This window comes from Colletotrichum jinshuiense, chromosome 5 (assembly GCF_051148585.1).
Source record: "Colletotrichum jinshuiense chromosome 5, complete sequence".
Lineage (NCBI taxonomy): Eukaryota > Fungi > Ascomycota > Sordariomycetes > Glomerellales > Glomerellaceae > Colletotrichum > Colletotrichum jinshuiense.
Window position 1 is genome coordinate 3,022,210 of NC_139312.1, and position 21,977 is coordinate 3,044,186.

At 55.8% G+C, this 21,977-nt stretch overlaps 4 protein-coding genes across 4 annotated transcripts; 2 read left to right on the top strand and 2 right to left on the bottom strand.

Moving 5' to 3' along the window:
* Window positions 1-6,987: 6,987 nt before the first annotated feature.
* On the top strand, window positions 6,988-8,964 carry EsH8_V_000747 (uncharacterized protein; the record flags this gene model as incomplete). The annotated part of the gene is made up of 1 exon (XM_083273263.1): window positions 6,988-8,964. The coding sequence occupies one exon, from the start codon at window positions 6,988-6,990 to the stop codon at window positions 8,962-8,964; it is 1,977 nt and encodes a 658-aa protein (XP_083125978.1).
* A 3,371-nt stretch (window positions 8,965-12,335) lies between these two features.
* On the top strand, window positions 12,336-16,019 carry EsH8_V_000748 (uncharacterized protein; the record flags this gene model as incomplete). Its single annotated transcript, XM_083273264.1, has 3 exons — window positions 12,336-14,160; window positions 14,210-15,098; window positions 15,158-16,019. 3 exons carry the CDS (start codon window positions 12,336-12,338, stop codon window positions 16,017-16,019), a joined length of 3,576 nt encoding a protein of 1,191 aa, XP_083125979.1.
* Window positions 16,020-18,142: 2,123 nt separating this feature from the next.
* On the bottom strand, window positions 18,143-19,239 carry EsH8_V_000749 (RNA polymerase III-inhibiting protein MAF1; the record flags this gene model as incomplete). The annotated part of the gene is made up of 2 exons (XM_083273265.1): window positions 18,143-19,159; window positions 19,234-19,239. 2 exons carry the CDS (start codon window positions 19,237-19,239, stop codon window positions 18,143-18,145), a joined length of 1,023 nt encoding a protein of 340 aa, XP_083125980.1.
* A 1,757-nt stretch (window positions 19,240-20,996) lies between these two features.
* On the bottom strand, window positions 20,997-21,775 carry EsH8_V_000750 (clathrin adaptor complex small chain-domain-containing protein; the record flags this gene model as incomplete). Its single annotated transcript, XM_083273266.1, has 5 exons — window positions 20,997-21,026; window positions 21,143-21,417; window positions 21,480-21,597; window positions 21,667-21,700; window positions 21,765-21,775. 5 exons carry the CDS (start codon window positions 21,773-21,775, stop codon window positions 20,997-20,999), a joined length of 468 nt encoding a protein of 155 aa, XP_083125981.1.
* Window positions 21,776-21,977: the final 202 nt, after the last annotated feature.

Below are 21,977 nucleotides of genomic sequence, written 5' to 3' on the forward strand. Positions count from 1 at the left end.
AAGTCCTCAGACAGCGCCGAGGAGGGCGAGCTAGAGGAGGACGGAGAGGTTCAACCCTCCGAATCCGAATCCGAAGAGATGGTCGGCGAGCAGAGCGATGGAAGCCATGGATCGCGGACCCGCTCAAGGGATTCGCCTTCGGGCGGTGATTCTGATGCGGGTAGCAAGCGGACTACCCGCTCAATGTCCGCGGCGGCAAAAGGACCTGCCCAGGTTGGATGGAACCAAGGGATAACATCCGTTATTCGGACATCGCTGGGTGCGCCAAAGGCGACAGCTGCACCGCCGGCGCCGGCCAAGGCACAAGAACCTGCGTCTGCTTCCGCAAGTGCTCCGACAACCTCACCTTCCGAACCTGCCCAGAAGGGGGGTAAACTCACGCGGAAGGAGCAACAGCAGCAGCAGCGGGCCGAGGCTCCTGTCTTGGAAAAACAGAAGTCTCAAGAAGACCACAAAAAACCCTTCGTTTATGCCCCTGGCCTGTCTTTCTTACAGCCCAACAAGAAGACCATTCTGCAGCCCAAGGGTAACAACTCGGGCAAGAACGTCTGGAAGTCCAAGTTCAAGAGCTGGTGCCAGTCTTTCGTCAGCCGCAACATTGAACAGAAGGACCTGCTCACAGCGGACATAGTTGTGGCTGCACTTCAAGACTATATTGCGACACGGGCGCATTGGTCCAAGAAGAAGCAGTCTGCATCTGCTACCGCCGAGATTCGGAAGTCCGAAACGAAAAACGACATTGCCTTGAACCTGGCGACGATTTTGAAGGACGATAGCTTTCTGCCGGGCTCAGAGGAGACGCCTATGGTCATTGACGATAAGGACAACGAGACCGACGACGACGTCCAAGAAGTGGCACCTCCTTCTGGAGTTCACTCTACGTCTGGGGCATCGAACCAGTCTGGCCAGCTGGAGCAGCTTCAGGACGAGGATACGGCCGGCGAGATGGAAGCGGAGCAGGCGGAACCTGGTCCGGCCGTCATGACTGAGGAGGAGGATTTGGCGCAGCAGCAGAAGTATTTCCCAGGACCGGCAGGCTCTGCTGAGATCTGTGTCTACTGCGCATCTGTCGGACACAACTCATCATCTTGTCCCAAGACAGCCTGCAAGTTCTGCGAACATGGCAACCACTTCTCCTGGAACTGCCCTACGCGCGAGAGATGCACCAAGTGCCGCCAACTGGGCCACGGCAAAGGACAATGCACCGAAAAGCTTGTCCACCTGGACGAAGAGGGCATGGAGTGTGCCACATGTGGCTCCCAGGACCATCTGGAGACCGACTGCGAAGCACTCTGGCGGTCATACAAGCTTCAGAGGAACCTGATCAAGAAGGTCAAGGAAATCCCCGCCTTCTGCGGCTCCTGCGGCGCCGAAGGTCACTACTCGTCCGACTGTGCTCTTCGCGGTGGCAAGCCTTTCAGCAAGACCTGGGCTCTCAAGAACAGGGATCTCTACATCGACCCGAACTCTAACGACAACCCGATCAGCGATTTCGCCAGTCAGCCTCAGAACCCTAGGTTCAACCTTCAGATCAAGGGCTCTGCAGCTAAGCGAAACCACATCTTCTACCCCGATAGCGACGGATCGGAAGAGGGCGAGTTCATCGGGCAAAAGTTGAAGCCACGCGCTCCAGTTGGAAACATCCAGTTGTCGACCAACCTCCAGATCAACACGGGCAACTTTGGGCCACCGCCGCCGCCGCCGCCGCCGCAGTATCAGCAGCACGGTCGTGGGCAGCAACGGAATGGGTGGTCAGCGCAGCCTCCTCTCCCCCCTGGACCTCCCCCTCCTGGCCCGGCAGGCGGCTCGTACTCGCGAATGTCGAGAAGCTACAACAACCAGTCACGCCCGCCTCCTCCGAGCAACGGCACTGGTCGGGGCGGTTTGCCTCCCAAGCCCCCACCGCCGCAGTCACAGCAGCACGGCTTCCACAACGCGCCCCCGCCACCCAACGGACGGGGACCGAATCCGCCGAAGAAGTCCAGATCCAGGAATCAGCCCGGCAACTCACATGGGGGACCCGCGCACCAGCAGCAGCAGCACAACGGTGGAGGCTCGGCAGGACGTCGCAGGGGTAAAGCCAGACGCGGTGGGAAGCAGGGATGAAGGATCGAAACGATTGGTTGACGCGCGACGGCGGCGACGTCGAGGTGTGCGGTGTGTCCGTCGCGCGAGCGCGGGTGGGATGGCATTGAGAAGTCATGGGAGCATATGCGATGTACGGAGGCGAGAGGCAGCATGTGCGACGACTGTACGAGCTAGACAGAATTGTGCGAAATCGGAAGCGGAGACAGGGCGCGAGGACGCGCGCTGACAGCCTTGCCTCTTCGGTTGGGTGAACGACATGGACGACTTGCGCGCGCGAGGTTAGCTTAAGAATGGCATTTGGAGATGGCTGCGTCGGCCAATCGCTGCGCACGCGCAAGGCGACGTGGACCACACACAAACCATCTTTGTGGATCAGACCATGACCAGAGCAGAGCAGACGGGGACGAAAGGAGAGAGTCTGGCTCTTGTGGTAGTTTTGATACCCCAGCATTTCGCACACAAATTAATGGGCCAGCCACCTTTTTCTTCTTTCTACTACTACCTTACGAGCCCGCCCCCCTTGTAGCAATATGACGTCTTATGTCCAAATGGAATTCTCAGCTTCGTGACCAGGACTCTTGTCCAGACTCTCTGGGATTTCACACCGTCTGCGAAACTGGCATGGTTAAGCTTCAGCTTCCAAGTTTGACTCATTGCCACGACATCAAACGCCCCCCGGCTGGCGCTCTCTACCGAGTATATTGAATCATAGACGGTGAGAGCCCAACGTTGACAAAGCCCCCCGGCTTTATTTCAATTTTTCAACACTAGTAATTCGAGCCAAGGGGGTTCAAATCACCGGGATTTACGGCTAGGGGGTGCGTGTAGGGAATGGTATATATTTGAGAGGCGGTTAGGATGGTGTTAGTCACAGACTTACCCAGGGGTTACGGCCACGTCGTCGGGTTTTTGGTCGTCTCCCATACTTTTTCCCTTTCTTCCCATGGTTTAGGATGGGATATTGTGGATGGACGAGGGTTTTGTCGATTGTCGGTGTGTGTGTGTAGATGTGCGTTTTTGTTAGTGGTTTTGCGACCCATGTCGAAAAGATGGGTTGCGACAAGGGGTAATAGATTTTTAGATGGAAAAAAGGCTTGCGGGAGAGCTTGTGGTTCGCGGTGGGTTCGGGTTTCCCTGGGAGTTGAGACCGGGGGGTCTGGAAGGAAGACGAAAAAACGTGGGTTGTGGACTCTGCGTTTTCTTACCTTGTCTCTGGGTCTCTGAGACTTTGCGGACCGACCGGGGAGTTCAAGTGTGTTCAAGTGGTTGAGGTTACCCGCTTGTGGCCGTTGACCGTTAACCGTTGCCGGGGGATAGACGACGTCGACGTGGCTCCCATGGGCCCCTTTACCGACATTCCTGTCTGATGATGTATGTAGGCATGGGTTCTGGTCAAGGGGTGTTTTTTCTTTTTTTCCTTTTTCATCTTCTTATTCGAAAGTTTGCAAAGTGTCCAGTGTCTAGTGTCCAGTTGTCAGGTCCAGGGGCATTCAGTCTGTCTTCCCCTTGACAGGATGAATGGAGGTGACATGGGGCTTTGGAGCTGCAGTTGTGAGGTGGACACGCGCGACGATCAACATGGGTTGCGCTGGTGCTTTGTGTGAGTGTGTGTGTAAGTGTATGTCCGTGGTGGACTTCCTGTCTGTGGGGGTTGCGCTCGGGGAAGTCGTTTATCCTGCGAAACTCGGACGGTGTGTGCAATACGATGCGATGCGATGCATGGGAGTTGCGGAAGGGAAGGAACAGACGACGGTTGTTGAGGCGGTTTGGCGACCGGGGCAGAGCTTGGACTTGCTGTGTCTGGATTGACCTCGGATGGCAGAGGAGGTGATGGGATGATGATATATGCGGGACATGACTTGACCCAAAAAGTCTGAGAGATGCAGACGAAGGAGGGGGCTTAAGAGGGACGGACCACTTGCCCGCCTCAGACCATCAACGCAGGATTGGGGGAATAAGGTAGTCGGTTCCGAAGACCGGGACTGGACGACTGGACTTTCTGAGTTGCGTTGCGTTGCGTTGTGTTGCGAGGCGAGGCGCCAGGTGTACGGTGTGGACTCGCGGACTTGTCAGCCCCGTTTTGCTCGGTGGTGGATGTTGGAGTCTAGGCAAGGCAGTGGTTGTGTGTGCGTATGTATGTGTGTGTGTGTGTGTGTGTGCGAGTTTCAACGAACCGAACCATTCATAATACACTGCCTCTACGTAGTGGGACTGGGGACCGACACTGCATGAAAGTGGTGGAGGACTGGAGTTGCGGGCTGGCTTACATTCCAACCTGGGACTTCATGCATTGGCTGGACGAGAGGGAAGGATGGATGCGCCGGTTGATGTTGAATGCGCCATGCGTGTGTGTGGGGTTTAGTGGTGCTGGCTGGTGCTGCTGGTGCCGGCGGTCTTGCATGGCATGGCATGGATGGACCAAACGGGCAAGCATGGTTCGTTCGGGGGTTTCCCAGCGCAAAGAAAAAAGAAGAGAGAGTCCTGCAGTTTCCGCTGTGGGTTGGCGACTCTGATTCGCCGTCGCCGGGTTGCGCGACTGACCTTACTGGTCAATGGGAGGAGCAGCATAACACAATCCAGTAAATGCAGAATGCAACGCATGTGGATCATGCCTGAGGATGGGACAAAATACACGTTGGAAACAAAAGAAGAGTCACCACCCTTGATGAACCGAGGACGAGAGGACACTACTGCGCGGCAAGTCAACACCCTTGACTGCCTATGCCTTTTTGCCAACTTTGCCATACACGTCCACGTACGTCGCGCGCATGTACGGGACGTGGAATGACGGGGGGAAGAGGCCACACAGCCACGACTATTTTGTCCCACCCTCTCTACCTCTCTCGAGACTGTTTCGCTAAGGCAAGGTAGGATACGCGAGGGGGGTTCTGGCCACAGCCCTAGTTTCCCGCACGTCGTAGCCCAGTGTTTGCGGGAGAAAGCAAAAAAAGAAGAGTGGTGTGTGTGTGTTGGACGCGACAGGGGAGCGGCAAAAAAGATACAGAGAACTGTGCAAGTCAAACGCTTGGCAGGATGGTGCAACACCACCTCCATCATAAATCAGCCATGATGACCGCTGCTTCCCACGACGCCATTGGAAGTGCCGAAGCTCGAGTCGTCGCCCAAGTGTTTTGCATGCGCGGGACTTGGCTTGTACAAGGGACGGGGAGGGGAAAAGGTACGAAAGGGAAATTCTGGAAACGTGAAGTTCAAGACAATCACCGAAACTACAGCGGAGGTCACCCTTCAGTATTGGTGTTTCGTCAAGTCTTTCATGACGGTTTGGCTTTGGCCCGTTTACCTCAGCCAGACCAGGCCACTGCCGGGCCAGGCTAAAAACAACAAGGCTCGGGTCCGCCATGATGACGATCACCACCAACCCCCGTTCCCTGTCCAAAAGGCTGTGGATATCGTACATAGTAGGTGACTCCGTTCGTGTGTGGCAGCGCTTAGCTATTTATCTGGACCGCGTATCGACTGGACGTCAAGCGTAGACGCGCTCCCGTCGACATCCAAGGCCCTTGTCGCGTAGATTTCGCGTCTCTGGCGAATGGGAGGGAGGGCTATTCATGGGTGTGACCAGCCACTGGGGTTTCCGTCCAATGACCCCCGCGTGTTGATCGAGGATTGACGTGAGGTGTGGCACTGGGGTGGTGGGGAAGTCCTAAAAGGTTGAGAAAAGGCTCTTATCGATAGCGCTTCTCTCACAAGCTTGTCTGCAGATCCCCTTCCCCCCCCCCAAAAAAAAAAGCCAAAAGCCACCTGCCCTCGATGCTTGCCGGGCTGGCTCGGACGACGGGGGCCGGGACTGGGAACCGGGGACGCAGAGGCAAGGAAGAGGGAGGGAGACTCGTGGCCAGGGCAGGGCCAGGGCAGATAGAACCTGCAGAACCTGCAGAAAGCGGGAAGGGGAACAAAAGAACGGTCTCATGGTCGAGAAGCCCTCGGCCACTGGGATGACTTGAAACAAAGTCCTTGGCGGCGGGGAGCTGCATGCTGCAGAGCTAGAAGCTGCATCTGAACCACGGACCTTGACCTTGAACTTCTTCTCTGTCTCCCTCTCGCGACGGACCAGTCACATCCCCCCAACACGTCGCCAACTCGCCCTTTCTGGACAACCTCTGGACGCATCGGGGGCGTGGGCTCGACGTGTATGGGCGTGCGATGCTCGTGTGGCCGACGTCCCCCATCCAGTCCCGCGGCCCTGTTCCCCCGTTTTTTTGGCGTGTCGTGGACGCCGCCCACCGGCGCAAGGTTTCTCAGAGTCCCCATACCCGTGGGCTTAGTCTTGCATATGCAGGTCTCGACAGAGGTGACTCACCCGCCAGTCGTTCCCATTGAGGGGCGGCGGGACGATGCGGGCAAGGGGGTTGGCTAGTCTGTCGGTCCTCGTCTGCTCGCGCGCAAGACACACACCGGCAGACGAGAGAGGAAGAATTTGAGCCTTGCGTGTGGGTTCGAGTTGGAAATCAGTACCTGGGCCGTCTTGTAAGTGGAAGAGTATATCTGCCGCCTCAGCTCTCCCTTCCTCCCCCTCCGTTTGGCCTGGTTTTCAAGACCTGCCTTTTCTTTCCCAATTCGTCCTGTTATCCAAGGCGAAGACAACTGTACGAGATTTGACTGGCAAACCTCCCTTGTCAGTCCTATACTGTGATCTAGTTGAACAAAGAGTGGTTACCCCCATTCGCTTCATCGACGGGGACTGTTTCATAAGAAATCTTATTTTAGCTTCCTCAATCCCAGGAACTGCATCAGCATCCAGCGTCAGCATCATTACCATCCATCATCTTTGATCTCAAAAGTCTCAACTGTCTCTTTCACATTTGAAACTCTTCCGGCTCTAGCCAACAGCAGGAACAACACCCAAAGCACTGCGTCCCGCAACGACATGAGAAAGATATGGCAGCGCAACAAACCCCGTTCTACTGCCTCTGGCAGAAGGAACACTCCAGCCTAGGCACAAAGGTCCTCGACCTCCTCCCCAAGCGCGACCTCGCCGCCCTCCGCCTCGCCAGCTCCGCCTGCTGCAACATCGCCACGAAGCCGCTCTTCAAGCGCGTCCGCGTTACCTTCACCGCAAACACCTTTACAAAGCAGTCCCGGATCCAGGCACTCGCCCGCGTGGGACACCACATTGAGCACCTCCACTTCCACTTCGCCCACACCGACGCAACCTTTCTACCTCCGCTCATCCACCCGAGCACGGGCCGCGAGATCTGCTTCCTGTACACGCCGCACACGAGCATGGCCTCGGTGCTCGCCAGGCCAAAGTATGCCAACACGGAGCTGGGCGAGATCCTGACCCAGCAGTACCCTCCCCTCTTCCACGCCGCTACCAACGTCCCTAGCTTCATCAATGCCATGAGGTATTTCAGCAACATCCGCCACTTGACCATCCGCTGCCCTGGCCAGGGCCCCCAGGAGCGGTACCGCAGGGATGTCGTCGACTACGCCCTCATGAGCCTGCGCATCGCCGTCGAGCGCGCCCCCCTGGAGAAGCTCGAAAAGCTCTCCCTCTCGGGGATGCACCCCTCGTCCTTCAACTACCTCCGCCACGTCCCCGGCTTCGGCGCGGTGCCCTCCGCCGGCCGCAGGTGGAAGCAGATCCGCAAGCTCAACATCTCCGTCGAGGCGTGGGACTTTTACGGTCCGTCCCCGGGGCTCGACCACCTCAAGATCATCGACGACTACATCCGCCAGTTCTCAGGCACTCTGGAAAAGTTCCACTTCACCTGGCTGGGCCCCAAGGGGCCTTGCCCCATCGCCCTCTCAGCGGACCCGTTGTTCGCGCCGCCAAGGCACAGCAAGAAGCTGTTCAACGAGGTAACGTCGCCCATGTCGCCGCTGCCGCCGGCCCCGGCCCGGAAGCCGATGCACTTCCCGCGCCTGCGGTACATGCAGGTGCGCAACGCGACCATGACGGCGGTTCAGTTGTCCGACCTCGTCAACGCGCACCAGAAGACGGTCAAGGAGTTCGACTTTGACAACGTTGTGCTCATCAACGGTGGCGACTGGGACGAGGCGCTCGCGCCGCTGATGGAGACCGCCAGCAGCGACATCTGGTCCCAGCACTCAAGAAGCAACTCGGAGGCCGGCAGCCTGCACTCGGAGCCGTCTCACGATGATCTGCCCTCGCCATCGGCGGCGGCGGCGGCCACCCGAGAACTACTCGACTTTGACCTCGGCAGCGAACTATACGTTGACGATGACTTTGACCCATACGAAGGCTTGGACGAGGACCTGGCTTCAGATCTCGCGGCCGCCAAGGAGGCCAGCTCGTCTTTTAGCACTGTACTGAAGAAGAAGCGTGTCCACCGACGCAGGAAGCATCGGAAGGATGACGACGGAAAAGGAAAGGAGAGCTCAGCGCGGCACCAGAGAAGCCCGAGCCACGGCCGCCACCGCAAACAAAAGCACCACAGACAACAACCCACCGTGCCGGAGGAGGACGACGTCTTCCGCCCGTCAACCCCTGTGCCCATCATCACGTCGCCCATCCAAGACACGTCGCCGCACCCCGTCCTCCTCCAGCCGGCCGTGTACGACCCCAACGCCGGCCGGTTCTCGGGTCCGGAAGAGGGCATCTCCTCGGTGCAGCGGAACATCGAGCAGGAGGAGGCGCACCGCATGCTGGCTGAGGATGCTGCGATGCGGGTTAGCGCGCTCCGCAAGGCCAAGGCGGCCGTATTGATGAAGCTTTCAAAGGAGTTTACGCGCAAGGGCACACCGGCGCCCATTGCGGCGAAGGACAGCTGCGGCCTCCAAATGCGGCTGAGGGAAGGGCTCTTTGGAAAGAGCTTTGTAAGCGTGTTGCCGGACGACAGGTCCATGTCGAGCCAGTCGGCACTGGTACCGCTTATGTTTACGAGATCATGAATATGCCCTATCGACTCTGTATATCTGTTATGTAAACCGGAAACATGACGGCGCTGTGGATCCTTTGTACGGGACTTGGCAGGTCGGAAGGGAAAGGCAGGCAGGAAACAGCCTGGAACAGGCCGGGAAAGGCCTGGTTGGCCGACGGCAAGGACGGGGGCATTATGACTTTGTAATGACTTGACGACACGAATTTTTTTTGTACTCTTCAATGTGAATTGTTTCAACGTTTAACGACGGGTCCCCGGTAGATGATTCAAGTGCTAAATTATGTTTGGCCCCCCTCACCGCCGAGATTTTTTTCGACGCCGTGAAACGCGGATGAGGCGGGTGAGAGGAGAGAAGTGCCAAGGACGGGGGCCGAGTGCGGAGAGGGCGAATAAGGAGAGGGCCGCGGCTCGGCGAGAATGGCGACGAGTTGGGCCGGGGACAGAACGGGGCTACCTGGATATAAAAAATTGGTGCAGCGAGGCACGGTCGGTGGAGTAAACAGCGGGACAGCGCGTGGTGGGTTGGGAGGAGTAAGATGCGAGATCTCGATGCTGCTCTGCTCTGCTTTCGGACCATGTCCTTGCAGCGGAACACGACACTTGCTGTTGCTGTCCGGTAAGGCAGGTGCCAGCTGGCGGACAATGCGACGACCAAGCTCACAGAATGGTCCACGACAGCGGCGGCAAGCTGTGAAAGAGTCTCGTGTGGAAGGGCGACGGGCGCGGGCGAAGCATGCCACGGTGGACGGTGGCAGGTCAGGCGCAGTCAAGCTGATGCATCCAAAGGGGCCAAAAGCAATGGGCAAGCGGTTGCGATGATTTCGGGTTAGACAGTCCTGTCAGCCCAATCAGCCACGAGGGCCGCTTTCATCCGCCGCGTCCATGGCAGCGTCTTTTCCACATTGTAGCCTCATCTCCGGGGCATTTCTGACATGTCGCGGGGGGTTCCTGGGGAAGCAATTGGGAGTGGAATAATTCGCTCTGTGACAATGGGTGAGCGAACCAGGGGGGGCTGGACGAGGATGGGCAGGGGGCAGGAGCGGGAGAGATTAGAGGATGGAATTTCTTGGGTGGGTGAGAGGATTGGAGGTTTCGGGGGGGGGGGGGGGGAGGGGGGACGATAGGGACCGATGGCAAATGGTCACAGACCGGAAGAGGCTTGAACAAGCACAGCAGGTTGGACTCGTGTGTGTGTGTGTGGCGAAGGAAACCCCGATTACCCGCCGAATTGAGATCGCTGCGCTTTGGGGGGAGGGGTTTGTCTCTTGGGGTGCGTACTGCAGGATGCGGGTGAAGGAAAGGAAAGGAAAGGAAAGACAATGCCTTGGTCCTTGGCTGCATCCGTGGATGGATGGGAATTGAGGGACGATTGATGACTGAGCAACAAGCTACCCAGACTGGGGAGGCGGCTCAGGAGGTCTTCCCTTGCAGAGAGAGGGCAGAAAAAGAAAAAGAGCGGAACCCACCAACAGCCTCCCTCGTGTTGCTGCCATGTACTCGGCTGCTTAGGGGGGGGGGGGGGTCAGGGCGAGAGCATTGTCCGCCATTTGCCCGTGGCCCAAGGCCGCAGATGCTGCGAATGGCATAGCCAGGGCCTAGACTGCTCGTGGACCGCTCGACCTTACCGGTCGGGACTTCCAAAGAAGCACAAGGGACGTGGAAGGGACGAGGGGGGGCCCTGTCAGAGGTGAGCGTTTGGGCGAATTGACTTCTTGGCTCCGCTGATCGCTGATCGTTGCGGGTGACAGGCGAGACTTGGAAGAGACTTGTGCTGCACTTGCGCCTCGTCTTTGCTTGACTTCCTCCCAAATCCGCACGTCAACACGCTGCTTAGCTTGCTTTCGACGGCTCCAAGCATTTCTTCGTCCACTTTTCTCTCTTGTTTTCTTTCTTCCTTTCTCTGGGCGATTTGTCGATCTCGCGGGGAATCAGTGCAACTGCGCAGGATGGGGGGGCTCTCCCTCGTCCAAGTCACCTGTGGGCCGGCTACCCGGCAACGTTTTGTGTATCTCAATCCTTTCCTGTCTTCACATCATCTTCATCAACCAACTCACTTTGCCTAAAGGGCTGAGACGAACGATGACAAGCCAAGATGCCCATCTCGCTCCAATGCCCTGCGAGGCGGAAAGGACGTAACGTAACCGCAAATAGCAGTCGTGACACCGAAAAAGCCCTGTGCTGCCTGTGGCTATCTACATACGTATATCGCCTCCTCTCCCTAATGCCTCGTCATTTGCATCCCTCCGACCGCCCACGCCATCCAGCGGCGGAACTTGCCAGCAGTTTGATGGTATGATGGCTTGGCAAGCCCGTTGTTCCTCAAGCTTCGCCCTTGCGAGACGCTACCAAGATAGCGTCCTCTACACGTGTGTGATACTTGGCGCTAGGGTATCCAAAGAGACGGGTAGCTCTCTCCCCTCTGTCGTTGCGTCCCTGAAGACGTCGACCTCCGAGTGACAGCAAGCTAAAGCAGCTCCAAAAGAAGCCGTAGCCAAACGACGGCGGTTAAGTCGTCCGAGTCGGGCGGACATCATCACACCGACTTGTCGGCCGTGAAGACTCTCCAGCATTTCGTCGCTGGTGCACCTGGTTCACTCCTCCTGTCTTGTCTCATTTCCTTAATTCTCTGTTTTATTTTATTTTGGCGCTTCGTGTGGTGTCTTGGTAATCTCGCGAAGCCCTTCCGCCCATCCCGTTCGTGGACGAATCCCGTCCAGCTCAAGGCACCGCTCGTCTCGTTCGAGCTGAGAAAGGGGACGTACCTTCCATCTTCCACCTTACCTCGCCGCGCGCTAGACCCAAGCGAGGTAAACGATACGTATCCCCAAAGTACTGCATTCGCAACTGAGGCTTCTTACCTCCACTGTAGACCCCAGTGTACTTGCCCTGGACCTGGTCCCGGTGGACCACCATCCTAGCTCCTCCCGCGACTCCACCCTGAGCGGTCATCTTCTTTCTGCTTGCCTCTCAGCCCATCCCATTCCACCCATTCACCCTCCGCTTCAACCGACACACCAAGACAATTCCTCGTCCACCATCAAACGGCCTTGCTGTTCCTTCTATCCACACTCATTTCGACTACCGGCGCACCTTGGCTCCCTTTCGACAGCCATTTCGCTTTACCAGACGACAGCATTTCCCTGCCCTGATCTGCTAACACACAGGGGAGAAGAACGGGACTTTTTGGGACTGGCCGATATTTCACGACGCCGCCGCCGTCGCTCTCGGGCAACCGCGTGCCAAGCATTCAAACTCTCGTCAGCATCCCTATCGCGACAACATCACCACGGAGCCATCGCATTGGGAACCTGGAGGAAACCCCATTCTGGACGATGAATAACATCCGCACACTACCAGACTCCTCGTTATAGTCTGTTCACCATGGGCGTTAGGGTCGCCATTCGGGAACAGCTTGCCTTCCTTGTCGTAGTCGCTGTTCTCGTTGGCTTGATGGTTCTGTCCGTCCCCGTCTGGATTTACGTCAATCAGTTTGTCACTCAAGTCGAAGGACGCGAACTCGCCCTCACTGCCTCGCTCAAAGCTTCGCGCATTTCCGCCGAGCTCGAACTCATCCAAACCAGCATCATCACTATTTCCTCCCGGATCCTGATTCAGGACTCCTTATTCAGCTTCTACGATGGGAACGAGACGGACGACAATTGGGTCCAGGCACGGAATGATCTTAACAGTGCCCTGAGTGTCGGGGGTCTCACCGGCTTGCTACAGGGGAGAGTTTACTCGAGAAACATCACCGGGAACGCCTTCGGCCTGCTGAACGTTACGGGAGACAAAATCCCCGATATTGCTCTGCCATATACTCGCTCCGACGGCTCGACAGCCTACCTTTCCGACACCCCCGAGGGGTACCCGCCTGCCCTTTATCCGAATATCACCTACGAGGATCTTGGCCGCCAAAATCAGTACAGGAATAACACCCGGGCCTACGCTGCCAATGCCTTTCCGGGAGTTCGCATTACGACGAACGGCGGCTTGCTACTTGGCCCTCTGATACTAAACGATACAGCCGCCCTCATGTCGATAACCGTGCCTATCCGGTTCAACCAACAGCAGGAATTCATCCTTGGTTATATGACACTCGTCGCCACAGCAAACTCACTCATCAACGTTCGCCGCTCCCGTGAAGGGCTGGGAGACACCGGTCTGGTACTTCTCGTCGGTCCAACCGAGCAGTCGAATAGGTTTGCCTCCTCGAACCCAGTTAGCAATGCTACGTTCTTGCCAGACAGAGATACGGCAGCAAAGGTGCCGGTCAAATTTATTCTTCCACCTAATCCGCTGTCCGGGCAAGCCGATCGGCACCAGAAACGAAGCTGGGCGAGCAGCAATGATGACGACCCTTTTCCTATGCAGGACTACCCGGCGGTGTTTGACTCCTTCACAAAAAGATTCGTCGCTCCAAACAACTCGAGTTCTATGCTTTCGACACGGAATGAACAGGGTATCCCGGTTGCCGTGGGGTTTGCGAGAACCAATACCGCCCTCGTTAACTGGACTGTCGTTGTGGAACAGGCCAAGTCAGAGGCTGATGCGCCTATCGACACCTTGCGAAATATCATCCTTGGCTGCGTATTCGGCACCGCAGGCCTCATAATAATACTAATCTTCCCTTGTGCGCACCTTAGCGTGATGCCCATAAGGCGACTCAAGACGGCAACAGAGAAATCTATTCAGCCACCGGGCTACGAAGATGGAGACTATTCTGATTTCGACGACGCCGGAACCCCTGGCTCCGGCGGAATCTCTGCCCGGTCACAGCGGTCAAGGAAGGACAGCTTAATCGCAAGCATATACAAGCTGGTTGGGTATAAACCCAAGGAGAAGCCGCCTTCGGACCACGACCGCGATTCGACCCGCCGCATCTTCAAAATCCCCGGCAAGGTTGCTGATCGGAAGCACTTCATCACTGACGAACTCACCGAGCTGACGGAGACCTTTAATGACATGAGCGACGAGCTTTGCAAGCAGTATCTTTCATTGGATCAGAAGGTTCTCGAACGTACAAGGGAGCTTGAGATCAGCAAGAAGGCTGCTGAGGCTGCCAACGAAAGCAAGACCCTCTTCATCGCGAACATTTCTCACGAGCTCAAGACGCCGCTGAATGGTATTCTTGGAATGTGCGCAGTTTGTATGGAAGAGAACGATATTCTCAGGATCAAGCAGTCCCTCAAGACGCTTTACAAGTCGGGTAGGTCCTGTTCCAGCGCCTGTATAAATTTCAGACTAACAATTCTCAGGCGACTTGCTGCTACACCTTCTCGAGGACCTTCTAAGCTTTTCCAAGAACCAAATTGGCCAGCAACTCAACCTGGAGGAGAAGGAGTTCCGCCTGGCCGATATCAGGTCGCAGATTCTGACCATCTTTGACAAGCAGGTCAGAGAAGGCAGGATTACCCTAACCGTCAACTTCCTCGGTTCCGACGCGATCGAACTAAGCACCAGCCCGGAGAGACACAGCACAGATATGAGACTACCCGCCCTTGGCCCACACGGTACCGGTAGACTGAAGGATATGTGCCTCTGGGGCGACCAACACCGCATCCTCCAGGTCATCATTAACCTGGTGAGTAATAGTGTGAAGTTCACGCCGGCAGGTGGCAGAGTAGACGTCCGCATCAAGTGCATCGGAGAGGCCGAATCGTCGTCGGCAATGAACGATGGCAGCCGGTCCTCGTCATTTTCCAAGGATTCAAGACGACATGGCAGAAGCCGGCATAGAGTTGGTTCCAGCTCGACACAATCTGTAAGCTCGAGAGGAGGGTCGACCTCCGAGGCTGTCAAAGGCACTGCCTTGTCCATCAACCCGATGGAGCCCAAGTCCTCAACACATGTACACATCCGAGAGCGATCACCCACCCCGCCGCCTCCCGGCGCAAAGGCCTACCTTTTCGAGTTCGAGGTGGAGGACACTGGCCCGGGTATTGCAGAACACATGCAACAGAAGGTTTTTGAACCCTTTGTCCAGGGCGACCTAGGCTTGAGCAAGAAGTTTGGCGGCACAGGTTTGGGCTTGAGCATCTGTCATCAACTGGCATCCCTCATGGGCGGTTCTATATCGTTGAAGAGCACCGTCGGAGTCGGCACGACGTTCACCATGCAAATACCCTTGAAATACGTCAAGGACAGGTACGTCCCAATGATGGCATATGGATTATGATGACAGTACTGACGAGAACATGGTGCAGGGCCTCGAGCACCGCCTCCAGCAGTGTCAAGTCTCGACCACCAAGTGTTGATGCTATCGACACAATTGAGAACGCCCAGAATATAAAACGCAACTCTGGCGGGACACCCGTCAAACAGCACATCAAGCCTGCAAGCGAAACCACAGCGAAAACTATTCTCGATCAACAACCAAGACTGGTCGGCCTCAGCCAACCGTTCTTCGCGTCTAACCCCGCGCCGAAAGCCAAGCGAAGCACGAGGGACCAGATGGCGGCGATTGATCGGGCAATGGCTACCAAGGACAATCAAGAGGGGAAGCTGCGAGTGCTCGTTGCGGATGACAATTCTACCAACATTGAGGTTGTCAGCAAAATGTTGAAGCTCGAGGACGTCTATGACGTTACCATAGCCAAGGACGGCCAAGAGGCTTACGACCTGGTCAAGGCAAATATGGACAAAAACCAAGGGTTCGACGTCATCTTTATGGACATCCAGATGCCAAATCTCGATGGTCTACAGTCCACGAAGCTTATTCGCAAGATGGGCTACAAGGCTCCCATCGTCGCCTTGACGGCGTTCTCAGAGGAGAGCAATGTCAAAGAGTGCATGGAGAGCGGCATGGATGAGTTTCTTAGTAAACCTATTCGACGGCCTGCGTTGAAGCAGGTCCTGAAGAAATTCGCGACAATCCCAGAAGAGCCCGAGACCACGAGCTTAACCAGAAGAACCACACCAGAGCGCGCTACTCCGGAAAAGCCAAAGGCTGCCAACGGCTCAGCAGCTCCAGAGTTGAATGAGAAGGGAGACGCAATATTGCCGAACGGAAAAGGAAACGTGCCCGTTCCGTCGTCAGAACAGCCCTTTTCAGAGAAGGGGACATAATTGATGGTTAATAAATTTCCAGCGGAACGCAGACATTCTTTGTTTTGAGATGCATTACTACTACATTGTTGGCATAGGAGCCCCCCCTTTTTCCTTTCTTTCGTTTGGAAGCGACGTACAAAAGTCGGCGTAAGGGTGTTTTGTGGTCTGGCCTGGACTTTGTGTGTTCCCTTTTGTTTACTGTATTCGTAATGATCTTGCTCAGTTTTGGAGATGCTGATGCAGTGCTTCTTGTCGAGCTTGCGGCATAGGGCAGCTTTATTTTTTCTTGGGAACGAAAACGGGCTGGGTTGGTATCCTTGTGAGCGAGAAGTGGACGTGGGCAAACCGTGTATTTGGTTCTTGATTTTGAGGGTGGCCTCGACGCTTCAGGTCGATTTAGGGGGAGAGTGAGTGTCGTAGGTCTGAGGGCTTTGCTGCTGAGCCATTGCTCAAGGGAGAAGAGGAAATCGATTGAAGCTGAGGAACAAGAAGCTGGGCATTTGGCCGTTCGTTGTCGTATACGCGGCGTCCCGGGGATACACGAGATATCCGGACGCACATAGTCCCCATCACACGAGACGGGACGGAACGGGAACGAAATGGAATGGTTTGGTTGGGAATGGAAGGCGAAATAGGAAGAAGGGATGGAAGAACCTACCAGATAGTTCGGACATACATACACACCTTAATGTCGAACACGATGACTATTCGCTTCATCGTTTGCACTTTTGCTTTTGCTTCTCACGGTTGCTCACTACCGCGTGCTTCTAGCCTGCCCCTCCACGTTTCGACACACTATGGTAATCTACTTATGACTTGCCATGGTAGTCTTCACGAAGGGCTCGCTCGCCCGTCTAGCGAGTACGTCGACGCGGGACCAGTGACCGGAATTTTGGTTTTTAGGTTTACCCTTCAAACAGATCCCGAGGGTCGGCCAACTCTCCCCCCCCCCTCGCCCGCGCCCCCGCGCCCTTCCTGCCCTCCACGTCCGACCCCGCTCGACGACCTCCGCACTCGGTTTAGGCGGGGGAACATCGGCATCTCGTGGAGCTGTAGAGGGTATGGTGCCGGAAAGAGAGAGGACGAGGCAGGGAGGGCGCGCCCAGTTCCCTCCAACCGAGGGGGGGGGTGGGGAAACCGGGTGGGAGTTCTACAACGGAGAGGAGGGGGAGGCGAGGACAGGAATAGATAGGGTGGGACGCGACCCGGATCATCCGACGACCGCGCCGGGAGCCCTTTCCCCTCGCATTGTGTGTCGTGCAAAAGTCTCCGGCCATGTCTTTGGAAGAGCCTCGTAGGTTGCAGAAGTGGGCGAACGAACGAGTTCAGAGAATGTTTGACATCATGGTTTGTGTGTGAGATTTTGTTGGTTGTAGAGGGTACTACTCGAGCATCATAGACATCATTCATACAGGCCGAAGGGTACCAGGTTTACTCATTCGTCACTGCGTACAGACCAGGAAACTGAAGAACCCAGAACATCACAACCTTCCCGTAGCATGTACCCAAACTCCAGCGGTGTCGAGTCCGACCGGCCGCTCCCACCGACCGTTGTGACCGAGACCCAAGAAACTCCCGATTTTGTTCTTGTGTCAACAACCCCCTTTCAATCCCGTTTGCCATCCAGGACCGATATTCACATGCACCTACCCTAAAAAAACCCCTCCTTGTTTCCGTTTCCCAGCCAGCGCCACCTGGCGAGAGAGCACTAGGGTATCACCGCCATCAATTCAACAGACAGAAAGGAAAGAACCCCAAAAACTAGAGGCAAAAGTAGTCGCCAGCGTACAAGTCGAATGACAGGGAAGTGAGAAGGAAAGAGAAAGTGAACTACGAAGTGATAATCAGTAAGACTAAGAGCAACTTGAAATTGAAAAGAGAACAGAACTGGTTGACAGCTGGCCGTTGAAGGGTGCCATGTCGTTTGCAAGTCACGATAACTCCGCAATTGTGGTGTTATCGTGACCCAGCGGTTGTAGAAGAGCTATCCCTGCAAGCTCTGATAAGAGGTGTTGAATCAGTAGGCCCCGTTTGCGTCATGATGCCCCCGATAAAATCAGAGAAACAAGAGACCCATTGGCGCTCACGTTGATGAAACGGGGAAGCGTGACCAAGTCATGCGCCAGTGTGGAGTGGTCCTCTCAGATCTCCATGTGGGCCACGATGTCTTCGCTCATGCGCCGAACCGGGCTCTTCCGGTCGGAATCGGTGTCATCGTTGTCCTCTTCATCGTAGAAGAAGCGCTCTTCGGTGTAATCATCGTCGGAGAAGGGAACCAAGTCGCCGTCTGCGCCTCGATTCCAAAGGAAGCCATCGCTTTGTTCTTCATCATCTTCGTAAGGAGCGACGAGCTCAGCGTCGCGATCGCCAAGCCAGTATTTGGCCCGCTTATTCGCACCCAATGCATCAAAATGGGTGCCCCGTGTCCGCTTCACAGATCCGGGAAGCGCCGGTTGCAGTCGCGGTGACTGAGAAGAGACGACAGGGACAACGCGCACGTAGAGGTATGCAACTCGCTTCAGGGCGCGGTTGAAGAAGAAGTAATGAGCTGCCCAGATTGCAGACTCGTCCTCTTCAAAAGGGTCGACATCTGGGTTGTAACTGAAAATGGTGCACTCGTTTAGGCGCATTTCTTTGTCAATCTTGGACCAGCAATGCGGGCCCCACACCGGCTTGGTCTCCGAAGATGTGGCCTGCTCGACAGGTCGGGCCTCGACATGCGGTCTGACATTTTGCAGGATTGAATCGAGGTTTCCCATTACCCGTCGCAGGTTTCTCTCCTTTTTGAAATCGCCTGGCCGCAAAACGTGAGAGAAGTCGTAGTGTTGATGACTCGCGTTCAGTGTCGCAATTAGATAAGCGAACGTGCGACGACTTGCGAGTTCCGAGAGAGGGCCAAACGCGCTGGAATGCGAGAACATTTGCATGTTGGGAGATGTCGCCAGCATGGCTTCGCGGTCTGGAGGTGACAGGCTAGCGCCCAACTTGAGCAGCGCAGCATGTTGTGAGCTCAAGTCCTTGTCTATGTTCTTGTAGAGCTTCTTGTCGGAGCCGGTCGACTTTGTTGTGTAGAGGTCGCACCCGCCGGTGACATTGCAATCGGGAGTGTTGAAGTTGAGAGCACCAGTAACGGCGTCAAAATCTTGGAGTGGTAGGTACTGTGAGACGGGTTAGCAAATGCCGCGGCCAGGTGCGACGCAGTGCTGGCTGCCGTTGCAGCAGATATGCGCACCTTCATCTTGGATGGTCGAGACCGGGCTTTGGTGAACGAGATGCGGTGAGGTTGAGGAGAGAAGGCATTCGTTTGCTGACGCAGTGTGAATGTCCAAATCACGAGAGCCTTGGCTGTTGATCTGGGGGCTGTGATGGGCTTATCGCCGGTATCGCGCTGCGATCGGGTTGTGATGGAGCCGTCAGATTCCGGGGTGTCGACGTGTCGAATGATGTCACGGGAGTTGGAACTCGCGCCAGATTGGGATAGGGGTGACAGCGGTTATCGGAAAGGCGGTGTATTGGAATCGGATGTGTTGTAAGTGAAGCCAAGGATGCAATAGGGCGCAAATGATGCGTCGCGAGAAATAATGGATGAATTGATGCGGAGATTGTTGTCTGTTTCGATGAAGCCGGAGCCTGCCTGCTCTAGATAAGGCAAGGAGTGACTCGACCCTGTAGATCAGTTCGGATGGATGAACGGAGACTAGACGCGGTGCGCCTAGCAGGTGATCTGACCGACAGACATTACTAAATAACGGATGTTCTGATGGGGAGTGTTTGGATGTCGGGCAACGACAAGAAGACGGGAAAGGCGAGGGGTAAGGAATGGGGTGACGAAGGAGTTTAAAGCGAAGCAGCGGGAGCGAGCAGGAGGGTGTTGGCAGCGGTGCTGTCGCAGCTCGGCAAGTCTGGTCTGAGGGTGACGCCTTTCCTAGGCTGCGTGGTCCCTGGTCCGTGGTCCGTGGCCTGCTGGCTGGCTGCTGGCTGCTGGCTGCTGGCTGCTGGCTGCTGCTGGCCCGCCCTTCCCCGTACCGTCTGACAAGGTCTCCGCTAGGTCTAAACGGTGCCGTAAGGCAAATGTCAAGGGTGTCCAGTCCCAAGATAGGAAACCGATAGTGGATGGGGCCGACGAGGAGTCTGTGACAAAGCGTATCTTGGTCCTGCTGGCTGGCTGCCGGGTTGCGTTGCGACTGTCTGCGTCGTCCTTGGCACCGGATTCGCGGGGCACCGCTTGCGAGTCGGGGTCCAGTCCCTGTCCGTTCCCTGCTTGTTGGGACCACCTGTTGACTATGTCGAATCCACGGCGTAAAATGGGGGCGCAGCCGGTAATCTCCAGGCGAATGAGATGGCGTCAATAGGCCACGAGCGGGCTATTCCAAGCCCGTATCGCAACATGACTTCATACTGTCTCTGCAACATGGAGCACGGCGTCTTTTCGTGTCGTAATACTCGTCTATTAGTCAATTGTCACGGCTTTCCTGGAGTGCAGTGCTTCACGAGTACCGTCGTCAACCTGGGCCCCGTGGTTGGCTTCAACGCCATCTCTGGGAAAGATTCCGCTCTATGGAACTCGTGAATGCAACTGCGCAACCCGCACCACTTTATGTTTCTTCTCTTGATGTAGGAGAGGATGGTTTTCCACCTTCCAAGATCTATGCACACAAAAGGCCAATTGGGCCACTCCGTCCATAACCGCAACATCGCCGCGTATCCTCTTTGTCGCGTATCGGCCACCTCCCCGGCATGCCGTGCATCTGACAACCATCACTGGCCGACCTGGATTTTTTTTAGATGATGCCGAGTTCTTTGAGCGACGACGTAACCTCTTCCGTTTCCTGCGTAAAATGGCAAGCGCCCATTAGCCAAAGACTCGTCAACGCCATGCACCCTTGTAAGACCAGTGCGACATGTGTTTGTGTGTAGATTTCGTAGATTGGTTTCGAGACTCGTTTTTCGGGAATCGCGTCGCCATCTAACGGGTAAGAACCCCCTGAACGAAAGTTACATGATCTTTGTAACCTCGTCCTCGACCTGAAGGCGGTAAGGAAATTTGTCAGCCGTGAGACTCCGCCAATACTGCAGCTGCAGTTTGTCGTCTTGAAGGCGGGCATGTAGATCAAGGAGAGTCGCGCATCAAGCCAACGTACCTCCATGTCCTCAAGCGAATCCTGCTGAGATATGCACCGCAGCACATTCTTCTTGCTGCTCTCCTGCAATTCTCCAGCCAACAGTAGCTCGTCCAGAATGTAGTACGCTTTAGTGAACGAGAATATGATGTCGAGCTCGCACACGTTGCCGTAGTATTTATCCATCTGCTCGACATAGCGGTGGATGATCTCGAGGGTAATCAGCTCGTTGTCGTCCGACGCAGCTCCGGCAATGAAGAACAGCGAGGCATATCGGCGGTAAACGATCTTGGAATCTGCGGCGAAAACGTCAGGCGGTGCTAGGCTAGGAGGCGGATAAGCCTCGATGGCGACTAACCCTTGTACTCGAGGAAGTTGCACATGCGGGTTCTACGGGCGAGGACTAGCTGGGAGACGTCCTTGACAATCTTGGCCTTTTCTCTTGGCGACAGAGTGGTAAACCATTTTGCAAGGCGCTACAGTGGAAAGATATTGTCAGCGAGGTGTACAGCGAGGGGTTTTCTTGGATGGTTATGCGTGCGTACCACTTTGCCCTGGCGGGAAAGAAGAATGAGGTAGCTGCATCATGTTTTAGCTGTCTTGCTGAGAAGCACCGGCGAGGACCACGAATGAGGGGGCGTACTGGATGGCCATGATGATGCTTTCACATCACCACGCAAGGTGGACTGGAGGAGAGACGGAGAGTTGGGCCAGATGGATGTTGTGTGGATCCCAAACCGACGCGGTGCGGTGCGGTGCTTCTGTTGCGGTGGTCAAGCAGAGCAGACCGAGCTATGGACTATGGTTGGCGACGAACTGGACTGGTTGGTGTTGTCTGTCCCTTTTCCCCTTGATA